At 41.3% G+C, this 13,413-nt stretch overlaps 2 protein-coding genes across 15 annotated transcripts in view; one reads left to right on the top strand and one right to left on the bottom strand.

The window, feature by feature from the left end:
- PRKCD (protein kinase C delta) overlaps positions 1–5,734 on the top strand; it is a 65,540-nt gene extending 59,806 nt beyond the window's left edge. For all 5 annotated transcript variants that reach the window (XM_084530919.1, XM_084530916.1, XM_084530917.1 and 2 more), the window contains exons 14-18: positions 322–384; positions 2,532–2,670; positions 3,474–3,662; positions 3,921–4,049; positions 5,190–5,734. In XM_084530919.1, coding sequence (XP_084387045.1) covers positions 322–384; positions 2,532–2,670; positions 3,474–3,662; positions 3,921–4,049; positions 5,190–5,348 — 679 coding nt within the window. In that variant the 3' untranslated portion in view covers positions 5,349–5,734. The remainder of the gene's footprint in view (positions 1–321; positions 385–2,531; positions 2,671–3,473; positions 3,663–3,920; positions 4,050–5,189) is intronic.
- A 1,651-nt stretch (positions 5,735–7,385) lies between these two features.
- Positions 7,386–13,413, bottom strand: part of LOC311442105 (6-phosphofructo-2-kinase/fructose-2,6-bisphosphatase 4) — a 48,906-nt gene continuing 42,878 nt past the window's right edge. For all 10 annotated transcript variants that reach the window (XM_084530907.1, XM_084530908.1, XM_084530915.1 and 7 more), the window contains one exon: positions 7,386–10,218. In XM_084530907.1, coding sequence (XP_084387033.1) covers positions 10,159–10,218 — 60 coding nt within the window. In that variant the 3' untranslated portion in view covers positions 7,386–10,158. The remainder of the gene's footprint in view (positions 10,219–13,413) is intronic.

Here is a 13,413-nt window from a genome sequence, read left to right as displayed (position 1 = left end):
CATCTCTCTCCTAAAACTGAAAGAGAAGAAAAGGGACAGTGTTCCTCAATGGAAGGGGAATGAAGCATTAAAGCAAGCTGGTGGCCCCTTTACTGTTTGGAGTTAGATACCACAGATGCATGGTGAAAATTAACTTGCAGATTATAGCATCCATCCGTATAAATACAGGTGTAATATTAGATATGCGATTTCTCTTTCCTAGTGTTTAAAGAACTGTACAGTGATTTTCACTGCATGAAGTTTATGGCAGCTCTTTTGGCCAGCTGCTTTGTCTGATGTTTTAACTGAGCAAGCCAGTAAAAGATGTTTTGATCTTTTCAGGTTTTATGGAGCTGAAATTGTGTGTGGGCTACAGTTTCTTCACAGCAAAGGCATTATTTATAGGTGAGTAGCAGCTAGCACCAGCGTGGGACCTATGAATTGTCTTAGCACTTCATGCATGCTTGAGTTACTGATTGATGTAACAAGTAAAAGCTGTCTGTCAGAGTTCTGATGTTATTCCAAGGGCATTAACATGCCTGAGATGAATCTGTATCTTTGTGTCTTTTCCTTGGCAACCAGAATGATGGAATGTTATTTACATTACACAAAAGCAGTTTTGTCTGTTATTTTTAAGCACTCCCTTCACATCACGAGTCTTTCGAGTTTGGTGGCAATGGTGAGTGTCCTTGAGGGTCTCAATTCCTACTGGTCTTGGAAAACCACTGAGGTGGAAGTCTTCTGCTTTTACTTTCCATGTGAAAGCAGAGAATTGATGCTTCTGCCTCACCAGATTCTTAAACAGCAAGGAGCAGATCCTGACCAACTGTTTCTTAATGTAAATATCCACATTACAGGAGGTCAGAATTTTTTGTTTTGTTTTTAAGATGTGTTTTTTCGTCTTAATTTCTATTCTCCAGCCTTTTCACCCCACCCCAGCTCTAAAACCCTGTTTGGTAACTACTTGCTCAGGTAGTTTTTACCTCTAACAAACAGGTATGAAGGATAACAGGTGCGTGCTTGAGAGCAAATGCTGCATGGCCCTAGGTAAAGGTGCCCCACGATGTCCGCTATTGTCCACCTCTATTTATAGAAACAGGGAAAGTCTGGTGGAGCACCACCCTGTGAAGCAGTTTTCTGAAGTTAGACTTGTATTTCACCAAAAAAAGTGTTTGTAAGGAGGATCAATGTTACCAGAAAACTTGTTGATGAAGAAAGGTGATTGATTCTTCGAAGCCTTTCTGCCTCACAGAGAAGACAACCATAGCCTGGGAAGGTGCTTAATGCATCCAGCTCTATTCCCACTGCCTCCTGCAGGTTTATACATGGGAAAGGACCAAACAGGACGTGCTGTTATCCACAGGAAGCCTTTCCATCCCAACTTTTCTATATATTTTTAGGCTTGCTGTTAAATTCCCCTGTGTTAAATTAGTGCTTCTAGAGTGAAATTTCACAGTATGAAATATTTTCAGACAAACTGGTACCGTTTATCAACAGGACATCAGCAAAACCAAAGGTATTTTTTTCCCTCTTGCACAGGAAGTTTACCGGTATAGTTACTGACCCCGAAGGTAGTGGTTTTGGGTAGGTCTTGCAATGCAACACCTTCACACCCATACAAAAGATTTTAGAAGTTGCATGTAGGTAAGTGCAGTGCCCTACATTACGATGAGCTTTTCCTGTCTCAGAAAAAATTTTTACTCAAGGTGAACAGCAGCTGATGTCCAAACCCAGGGTTTGTAGCACATTGCGTTAGAGCAGGGGCTCTTGGTTCAAGCTGCAGCTCACCCTTTTGGCAGCGTAAGTAGCTGATACTGTAAGCTGAAGTTAACAAAGAGAAAAGAGTGCCCTGTTCTTATGTAAAATCTGCCCTATTCAAGGCTTTCTTGGTAAGCAGAAGGGCTGTTCAGTTTCCCTTCAGCCTGCCCTCCTCGGTATGCGCTTTTGCAGCCAGATGGACAAAAAACACTTTGCAGTCAAAGGGAGGGAATGTAGCTTTTGGAAACTGCTGTTAAAAAGCTCTTATTTGATTGAAGATTGTTATTCTGTAAAAAGGCACGAATAGGTACTTCACAGACTGTGGCCACAGCACATGAACCCCCTCATGCCGTAACTAGGAGCAAGTCACAGGTAATATTAAAATTGGGAAAGCCTTGAATATTCATGCTTGTGCCAAATGCCCCAAGAATCCAATAATCCTTCTTTTGAGCTACACAGTCCGGTGTAGTGCTGCTATGTTAGCTGGTGAGGCGTTCACTCACACCTCCATCCAGAGGCAACAGAAGCAGTGGGTGTGACTTTGGATGTAAAAGCAGATGACACAGAATATATGGGCACACTATATATACACCTCAGCCACTTTCTTATGCTTACAAGAGATAATTCTTCTTTTATCCTTACCATCTTCCAAGTACCAAAGTACAATTTTGCAGGTATTATGTTGATAGATAATTATTTTCTTGCCATCTGTGAAGAAACTGCATGTATCTGAATACAACAATGACATACTTGTCCTTAAAAGATGCCTCTTTTTTTTAATATACCTTTTGCAGAGACCTAAAACTGGACAACGTGATGCTCGATAAAGAAGGCCACATCAAAATAGCTGATTTTGGAATGTGCAAAGAAAATGTAGTTGGAGAGAACAAGGCAAGCACATTCTGTGGGACCCCAGACTACATTGCTCCTGAGGTCAGTACATCACTGCAACATACTGCAGGGCTCCACTTAATAGAGTGATGTTAGAATGGCCATTGTGATCTTTCTTCCCTTTAGAGAATAATAGTTCCAAAACGTAATAATAATAACAACAAGCATAGAAAAAAATTAGATGCCTTCTTCTGTAGAGGGTTCTTAAGATAGAATATTTACAAGTATCTACAATGTTTTAATAGGTTTTGAAATGTTAAAAATTTCAGTTGTTGAAAAACTAGTTTTCTCTTCTGCTTTTACAGCTAGCATACATGCAGGACTCCTGCAAAATGAGCATGTGCACTGCAGATGATAAAGCAGCCAGAATTCAAAGGAGAATCTTAGAGAGTTAAATTCATTGTGTTCAGAGTTGGCTTTTTATCTGATTTGCATAGTAGTCAAATAAGGTAGTTAGCTTTTAAAGCTATAAATGTCAAAGTCTGTTGGTTAATAATCTGCTTTCATTGCCACACATTCCTCCCTTCCCCTACTTTATTATCTTGTAATGAAACTAGAGCAGATGTTTTCCAACTACATGGTATTTAAAGTCAATGGAGGAAATTTCAGAATGAGAGCAAAGATCTGTCCACTGAGCTGTCCACATTTCCACAAACAGCAGCTGAGCAGAAAACTACAACTGTACTTCAGTGTCAACAATCCTCTCAGACTGCTGCATTTTTCCCCTAGATATGCTAGTTATTAAAGATTGCCTCTTAAATTCACTGATCTGTTTTTTTTGTATGTACTTCTGTCTTTTACTAATTACCCGTATTTCTTCCCCTGCCCCTCTTCTGCGGAACAAGATTCTGCAAGGCTTGAGGTACACGTTCTCTGTGGACTGGTGGTCATTTGGGGTCCTGCTGTACGAGATGCTTATTGGACAATCCCCTTTCCATGGGGACGATGAAGATGAGTTGTTCGAGTCAATCCGAGTGGACACACCTCACTACCCACGCTGGATTACCAAGGAATCAAAAGATATACTAGAAAAGGTAAGGCTGAAGATTGATGAGTGGGTCAAGGTCCAGTATTTCCTCCAGGGAGGGACAAATCTAGGCTTGTAAAAGGAGCTGTTTATCCATGTTAGCAGATTACTTTTACAAATGGAAAGCCAGGGAAGCTTAATACTAATGTCTGTTAGTAATGTTAGTTAGCAACTTCTGTTTGTTCAGCAGTATACCGGTTATTTCCTCCACCACCACCTACCTTTTGAGCAGATGTAAGCCCTTGTTGGCTATCTTGTCTTGCAGCTATTTGAAAGAGATCCAACAAGACGACTCGGGATCACTGGGAATATCCGAGACCATCCTTTTTTCAAAACCATCAACTGGGCAGCATTAGAGAAGAGGGAGGTAGACCCTCCTTTCAAACCAAAAGTGGTACGTGGATTATTCTGTGTTCCTATAACATGCTACACGTCTGTTGGTCACCAACTTAGGGGTGATGGGTGAATCCTCCAAACATCCTTACGGTAGTTTATTCTGAAACCTGAAATCTTTTCTACCCTAAAATCTTCCTATTAAGACCATCTTCCTGTACAGCTTTAAGGAACCTCTTCACTACTGTTGTCTTCAGGAAAATAATGAATAGTGCTGCTATCCATCCTTTTCAATTCAATGGAGGAATGCAATGTTTTGTATGCACTGATGTTAGCACTGTTGATAGCACTGTTAGTGCTTACTGATAGTTAACTTTAACTAGACCAGCTCAGAAAAAGATGCTTTCTCCATATTGGTGAACTTACAGCTACTTTGAATGCACATCCCTAGTGTCACCTGAAAAAGTGTGTAAAGAACAAACTATGCATTGCTTGATCTGTGTCACCACAGGCTTCCACTGCTTCATCGCAAGCCATTAAAAATTCAAATCAGTTTTCTTTCACTCCAGTACCAGAATGGATAAAACAATCTGGAAGCAAACTACATTTTAAAGAATGCTTACATACTTGATGCAGGAGAGGTGTTCCAATTGAGAACAGGAGGCTTCATGTTGCATTTCCCCATACAGATGGGCTCTGGAAGTTTAAGAATCCTGCAAACCATAAGCTTTGAAGGTTCAGAATGTAGAACATAGTCTTAAATAATATGAATTCTTAGGAAATATGTATAAATATTAGTTTTATCTAGACACAGAGCAGCTGCAATAGCTGAACAATAGCTGCAATAGCAGACCTTAAAATGCTTCAGAAATTAAAAAATGTTGTTAATGGCAAGGAATGTTGGGTTTAAACGTAAATGCATTGATTTTTGTCAAGATAGAATATTTGGCTAATTCATTGCAATGTTATCACATCTCCAGGTGGTTCTTTTCCAAAGCAACCCAGTGCTGTTTGTTTTCAACCAACAAGTAGTAATTTCCCAGTTGTAATGTTATAGTATTATTTAAAATAGGCAAGGGGATTTTCTTCAACATGGTTTGAAAAATAATTTGTTAAGCTTTCATATTTAGCAATCTTTTCTGGAAAAAAAAAAAGTTTGCAACTATTGTCTCAAACTATCTTCCCTCTCTGTTTAACACAGAAGTCAGCAAGTGACTACAACAACTTCGACAGAGAATTTCTAAATGAAAAGCCAAGATTATCTTACAGCGACAAAAACCTGATCGAGTCTATGGATCAGTCTGCATTTGATGGATTTTCTTTTATCAACCCTAAATTTGAACAGATCTTAGAAAAATGATCTCTGAACAGTCGGACTTTAAAGCAGGGTTAAACATTAAGAACAGAAAACTCCAAGTGCTAAGTGTTACTGTTCCAACGATGTTGTCAATACTTCAGAATAATAACACAATAGTGTGATTTATTATGTCTAGCTGCTGATTTATTGGCAGTGTTCTTTTATGCATGGTTGGGTTTAAGGTATGTGAATCATGTGCATTATTTTCTCTATTTGGGAAAATGTAAATTGTTTGGTTACTTGAATGTAGTTATATTATATATATATATATGCTGTATATTTTGCTCGGAGGAAGACATTGGGGAACGTAATATGTCTTTTTAAAAGTGTTTTGAGCCCTTGGTTCTTTTATTTGTCTTCAATTAAAAGAAAGTTATGTTAAACTTTCATTCCTGGCTATGATTTTTTTTTTTTTCCTCCTAGAAGTATTCAGTTAAACTCCAGTTCATTTAATCTACAGTAAAAAATAATAATTTGCAAGCCCTCTTCAGTTATAAAGACAGTACAAATATTTTAGGAGAACTAGTGGAAACGAAGAATTAAGGAAAAGCAAAGATTCATAGAACAGCCTGGAAGCTTGAGATGCTTAATTGTTCGTGGCAAGGGGGAAGTGCCACTCTTATGCTGGAGTCTCTTACCCAAAGCAGCCAGTGCCACTCCTATGGATAATATCCTTGACTATTGCAGTTAATAAAAACCTCAAGTCTTTAGCTTTACAAGTCTGGGAAAAATTAGAAACAAACTTTTTTTCCCTTCCACCAAAAGGGCTTTTAAAAAAGTTGATGACAGAGTGAGTAATTCCAGTCAACTTTGACCTCTGCAGGTCTCCAGCTGCAGTGTAGCTGGGAAGTATTCTAGAGCTCCTCTCCTTTCCTCTGTGTGCCAGGCTTTGGTGGTCATTGTAAATACTTACTTACTCTGAGGAAGGAGAAGCATTAGACAGTTTGGTCTAAGTATCCAGCAGCAGCATACCACCAGGAAATATGACTTCCACTGTTAAAAGTCCAGTTCTACAGCGGGACCTCGGTCGAGGTGTTTTTCCTCCAAGTAGTAGCTGCTGTATGCTTTGCCAGTAGCAGCACCTTGATTACACCATCTGAATGGGGGCACTGACCTGCTACAGGAGCCTGCTCAGGTTGGAGCCACCAGAAATGAAAGCACCGCAGGCTGTACAGCTGCACGGCCTCTGGACTGCCTCTGCTGAACGGCTGTGCCCGAGGGCCACCTGGTGGGCAGTAGACAGAGAGATTAGTTCATGCATCTCAGTCCGGGAGAGTCCTCACACTACACAGAGAAATTAATAACATACTGAAAATTAAAGTTGTTTGTTGTTTTTGTTTTGTTTTGGTCCAGAAATCAGCCTGAATTCGTTAAAACAAACAACGAAGCCTCCCACACAACCATACAATGTACAGTTAAAGAAAACACTAACATATTAAAAAACACCATAGCAGAGAAAATACAATGTGAATACCACACAGAAGCATAGTGATCAACAACATGCAACAATTTGAGGATGTAATGCTAAACTACAAACTGTTAATTTTGTCCTTATCTTTCAGAATGACAAGTGCCCCTGCAAATTACAGGCCATGTAACCTATACATGCAAATACATACCAGGAGGCAGCGTTTTGCTGTTGATTTTCAACCTTCTGAAAAATACCAGCAGCATCTAGAAGACTATGTCAGAACAGTGTAACTTTAAGCATGAGTCAGATCTTAAAATACCAGTCACAAGGAGAAGCTAATAGTCTTCTTACCTTTCTGCTCCACTGTGTGGACAAATCTTGATGTGCTTTTATTTAATGCATTCTTCCAACTTTTCCCTCAGTTACTGAGTTTGTTACTCAGATAAAATAACTGAAATTTAAGTAAAGTTAGTTATTCTACCAGCTGCTTAATTCTTATGTATACGTATAAGCTGTTTTAAACAAGCTACAATTCCTGCACATCAGAACGCTGTGGAAACCAGCTGACCTGGAGGAACCCTCACCTGGCACTTCAGCTGCTGTAACAGACACAGAAAGAAACACAGCAGTTCAAGGTGTAGCATTTGATCTTTATTACTTGGATCAAACGTCAAATGATTACACTTGTCTGAAAGATTACAACGAAGGCCAATGCTGTAAGAAAAGATAGTTTAACCCCATTCTAAAGACTGCATCTGAGCCAGCAAGTGTACTAACAGTCAAAAGGTAGTAAAATACACGTGGGTATAAATATGCAAGGCCAGGACAAGGATTTTTACCTCCCCTATCGATGACAGATCGGTCAATATTGCATGGTCAGGTACAGGAAGGGAGGACAGACGCAGCTTTTAGACAGGGACGATGATCTGCCATTCATAACAGTGCCTCCCCAGAAAGGTAGTTAGGCATTGGGGAGAACTGCTTCAAATTTACATTCATTGTCTACATTTGCTCTTACCAGCTAGAAAGGGTCAGATGCAGTCAATGGTTTAAGTACCTTCCTAAAGTAGAACAGACAACTTCATATTTTTTTCTCTTCAAGTATCAGCATAACAGTTTATTTACACTTGTATACAACTCTTTTTACTGAACACCCACTTAGTAAAACATTCATCACAGTATATTCGAAAGCAGGCTATAAAAATACCTACTATACATAAAACATTTAGCCTCAGGGAATTTTACAGCACCTCTGAAAGTTTAGAGGTAAAACAAAGAAAAGGAGAAAGGGGAGACACCTCCAGCTGTGCTTGCCAGTGCAGACGGGCAGCCTTTTGGCTCCCCTCTCACTAGGGGAAACCTTTCCTTCCACATTTCTTCAACAGGGTTCAAGTACCACACCCTGATAGTAAAACCCTGCTTTTCTGATGTAGCATCCCGGATCTGTTGCCTGTAACTCAGAATAAACCCTGACTCTTTCAGTTTAAAGTTGTCAGACAACTCCTGGTCATGGCTGGATGGCAGAGCTTCGGAGGAGCGAGGGCTGCCTGGAGCACTGCCCCGCTTCCCACGCGAAGCACGCACGGTATCAGAGGGGGGGATGTTATTCCTACACTTTTGCCACAAAGGTGGCCTTGTTTACTACGCATCAATAAATTAACTACTCTGAGTAGCGCTGTGTGGTCTCTCTCCTCAGATAAGAGCTATGAACACAGCTGAATTAACAAAGATCTGAAATGCGCGTTACTGAACTAACGGATCACACACACAAAGCTCTAGACAGCAGCACTTGAAGCAAGTGTTTCTGGTCATTTCACGCCCTACCCATTCCTCTTCTGAAATGGAACCCAGCGATGTGATATGGCTTACTTCCAGAGCTGAACATATTGCTGAAATTAGCTTATTAAAACAAATCACAACAGCAGCACATTATCTTATAAACCCTGCACAAACAGAAGACAACGTAGCCCTTGCCTGCAAAACTACGAGGGCCCATTATTTCACACAGGAATTGAGCAAACAAACATAAAAGTTCCTTAAAAAAAATCAACAATGTACATGGTAAAAGTTCAATCAGTTGAAGAAAAGTCCTTAAATCCAAAAAAAAAAAAAAAAAAAAAAAAAAGCACGGTCTATCTACAAAAAAATAGTTCTCACTTCAAGAACTAAGAGCCAGCAACAGTGTTGGCAGCTCACTTCAGTTGTCTGGTAACACATACAAAATACATTGATTTAGTACAGTTAGAGGGTCATAGCCTCAACAGACATACAAAATTCCATTTTTAGCACTGGAGTTTCACAGAGAAATATAAAAGAGCAGCAAAGAATTTAAATAGTGGAAGGTTGCTTAAAAACAATTAAAAAAAGGGTAGGTGCGCTTTGTTAAAAAACAATTTCAGAATTTACCTGCAGTTTTTCTTGTATGAGCTGTAAGAAAGGTTAAATGCTACCTTACCTTTCTGTACTGTTTCCTGATATACATGTTAGATGTGGCTATAAGGAGAATCATACATGTTGAAATTCATTCCAAAAACTGCCAAAAAGTCATAGCACTAGTAAGAAAAGCAGTTTCTCCAGCCTTGGCAGTCTGAATCCTTCTTCCCTACCTCCCAGTCTCAGAAAACTGCTCATCCCCGGCTGTGGCCACAGCAGAAGGGGCATTTCTCTTTCTAGTTTCACTACCTGAGGCTGCTCTCCTGTACTCACACTTTCATCCCACAGCCATTACTTAATAGTGTCCTCCACTGTGATCTAAATACATTTGGCTCCTGGAAATACATTGAAATCTTGCTAGCACCGCAGAAAGGGGCAAGTCTCCCCATCCCATGCAAATTTAACTTGAGGTTGGCAAACCAAAGATCACTGTAAGACGTGACTGATGAGCTTTCCGATTTAAAGTAGTTTTGCAACGTGAATCCTCCAATGCTCAAAATGCAGAATTTCACCTGTTAAATACGCCATCAAAAAAAAATCTTCATGTAATTCTAGGCAACCATTCACAGTAAAAATAAGAGGAACTCTTACAAAAACATTAAAGAAAGTAAAATCTAGTTAAAATCTGACAGTAAAATTGACACGGGCAATTAGCCATCTTGCAGTATTCCACAGATGAACAATAAAAGCTACTCAAACTGCGCAAATTTACATATGAAAACCTAAAACCAACATTACTCTGCTTCTATAAATCTTTTTTTACCAATACCTTTCGGCACTGGGAGTTAACCAGAACTACAGGTTTCCTCAAAAGAAGCTGAATCACATTCGAAATGTCTTAAAGTGAAGGGGAGGCGCATTTGTTCCAACTTGCTCAGCGTTCAGCACGCCGTCTCCGCTCTCAGGGACCCGAGCTGCTACTTAACGCTGTCGTGGTGGAGGAAGGGCTGCTGCCACCAGGAACTGCAGCTATAGATGGTTAGGTACTGTCCTCAGAGCTTCTTCTCTCGATCGGTCCACGCCTACATTCTGCAAATTTAAAGACAAAAAGGACTTTAAAGCCTGAGTCTCGTGATCAGACACAGCTTGGCTCAACACACGACTATTACACAAAACAAAAATTAAGCAAGTTTTGATGCTTATTTCCTCAACGTGTCTTGTAAAAAGAAACAAAAGGTCCCAGCCCAGACCAGAAATCAGAAGCCAGGCTCTGACCTAGTCCCAGCCTCCACGTGCTTCGTTGAGACACAACACAGGCTCTCTCAAATAGCATCTCTAAGACACATATCACACCAGGTCTCTCCACACTATATGGAGATTACACTGTTATATTTAAAAAAATAAGTTATAACCACAGTTTTTAATCGTTTTTTTCTAATCACTTCTAGCCTTTCAGACATGTGTACAATGTAAGAGAAAAACTAAACCACACAGCAAAAGTCATAAACCAGACAAAAACTGACAAAATTTGGAGGGAGGGAAAGTCACCTCTCCTTTGTGTCAAGCATGCTTCAAGAAACGACTCAACATCGACAGCCAGAAAGCTGTTCTGGTCGTGTCTGTAAGGAGCTATCTCACTGGGAACCCTGAGTAACTCCCTAAAGAGCTGGTAACATAAAGTTTAAATGCACTTTGGGACATGTGGGCAGATTGGCATGTTTCCCTGACATCAGGTAATGTTCCAGTGGTTTTATAACCATGTTGAGTAGAGTTGGCTTTCAAAACAAGTCTCTCTAGCCCAACTCGAGGAGAAGAGCCTCATGCAGAGAGGGGGACTCGGTACTGCTCCCAGCCTGCAGCCACACAACTCCATCCCTCAGAACTACCCCACGAAAAGCAAACCACTCCCTTCTCCAACCCCAGGTTCTAGGATTTTCAGCCATTCCATAACGAAACGAGATAAACGAGTAGTACCTGATTTGATTTGGGGCTAAAGTGTGCTAACATCACTTCTGCCCTCACTGATTCTCCTGTATTAACGTCAGCCCTTTCCTCTCTGCCCTTGGTAAATCAGCCCATTTTCCACCATAAGCACACCACGTAAAACTGCCTGGGCACACACAAACGCTGCCTGTCCCAATCTCCAACTGCTCTCTCTGAGGAAAGCAAACAATGCTCCTGTTTCAGAAAGATGCTTCCACAGGCAGCATTCCTTCTAGAGCAAAGGCTACAGAGACAGCATTGGCATCTAGGAACAAGAGGAGCTGGCAGAACAAGTCACACTCTGCATGACCACAATGGAAAAAAAAAACCACCACTGTGTTGGCATTTCTTTTATTTGTTCATATTTTCTTAGCAACTGATGCAACATACCCAGAAATTCCTTGAGACCGTGGAGATGTCTCCACAGGCAATCTGAGAACATTGGCTAACATCTTTTAAGCTGAGCATCTGCTGTTGATTCAAAGAAAATTAAATGGAGCATGAAATGGAGCAACATGCAGGAATCCAGAGGTACTGGAAATTAAGGCCACAAGCAACAAGAACTAGACAGCTACAACGCAAAACTAAGAGGAAACAACATGGTCAAGGCAAAAGATTCCTCTCACTGAGTTAAATAAGGTGTGTCAGACAAAAGCAGCATCCTAGAGGCTGGGACAGCCACAAGAGGGAACGCAGATATGCAGTTAAAGCTGGAACAAGACGTCCTCCAGAGTGTAGGCGAAAAGGGAAAGGCTGTGGAAGCAAAGCACAGCGAACTGCCATGTGGAAGAAACAAAACTTGTGTAGGACAAAGCCTAATAAATAAACCCTGGGGCTTCTTAGACAAAGAAGGCACCTAGCTCAAAACCAGACGAAGCAAGACTTCGAAAGGGATCACCATCCCCTCGAATGGAAGGTGGATTCCTACCCACAGCAATCACGTTAGGTTTAATTACGGCAGCTGGGACTGTGCTCCCACATGGACTGAGAGAGACAAGTGTGCAGTGAGAACCATGCTGCTGCTTACAGAGGAGACAGAGGTTTTAGCCTTACTTTTAGGACCAAAAGGTGTCCCCACAGCCATCCAGCAGCACCTTACCCAAACCTACTTGAATAAAATTACAGTCCTGGAACAGCACCACTGCTGCTACATACTGGAGAGCGCAGGAAATGCAGCAGGGGGAATCCAAACGACAGGCACCTGGCTTTGAATGCTACTTCTACCAAGGCGTATGGGGTCTCCGCAGCCTTGGAACATGACATCAAGTCAGACAGCACCATCAGGCACATTTCTTTTAAGATTCAGAAAGGCCAAGGTTTCTTAGACCACGAAAATATCCATAAAGAAGATAAAAAGCTCAAATTGGCTGGGTGAGACACCAGAAGGTGCACCTCACCGGGTCCTCTCTGGAAAGACTCAACACAAACAGATCAACTCAAACACACTCTGACACCACTGCTTCTCCTCTCGTCATTATACCCTCCCTTGTTTTGTGCTTTTTTTTCCCCCCTACAGAACAAAGCATCCCCCAGAAACAAAGTGCTACAGATTTCCAGACAGGACGGCCTGCCATTTCAGTTCCATTCTGATTTGCTACATGCAAGCCTCACAACAAAGCCAGAAGATTTTGCAATAAAGGGCTCCTCCAGGGAAGAGGGTTCTGAGCCGCACGGGAGTCAGAAGAAAAGCCAGAACAGATGAAGTTAATAAGGACCATCCCCAGCTGAAGAACAAGCATAAAGCAGACAATGCAAAGAAGTGCTCTTATCAGCCAGGTTCCTCCTGGTGAGCTGTACAGAGAACTCACTGTCCCTTCCCATTCAGTGTTAGGCCTTTCTTTTACTAAGAAAATAATCTAGGGAGGACTACTAAGCAATGCTGCCGTAATAGGAGACCCCTCAGAGGGCAAAGCTGCTTTTAAATCCCATGTTACTCCATTATACACATCTGCAAGAGGTTTGTTTTGTTTTGTGTGGATTTTGTTTTAACCCAAAATTGAACGTGTTTAGCTTAAAATTGCACAGTATGTCCTTAGTCACAGACCACAGAGGTGAAAGCAATCCAAGCCAGCTCTGAGTGGTTTGCCAGCACCTGTGGAACGTGTCCCTGTGACCTCTCAGGGACGTCACCTCAACAGTCAGGCAGAGAGAAGCAACCGGGCTCCCTAATTAACTGTGCTAGCAGGTACAGCAGGCTCAGGTCTCCTCCTCCATGGCATATCCAAGGGGCTGCATCAGTTAAACACAGAAAAGCGACAAGAACTCCCACATCATAATCACAACAAAGAGAATTCCCATTCT

Source organism: Aythya ferina (genome assembly GCF_964211825.1).
Source record: "Aythya ferina genome assembly, chromosome: 10".
NCBI lineage: Eukaryota > Metazoa > Chordata > Aves > Anseriformes > Anatidae > Aythya > Aythya ferina.
Note: the sequence above shows the minus strand (reverse complement) of the source record. Positions and strands in the feature narration are given on the sequence as shown.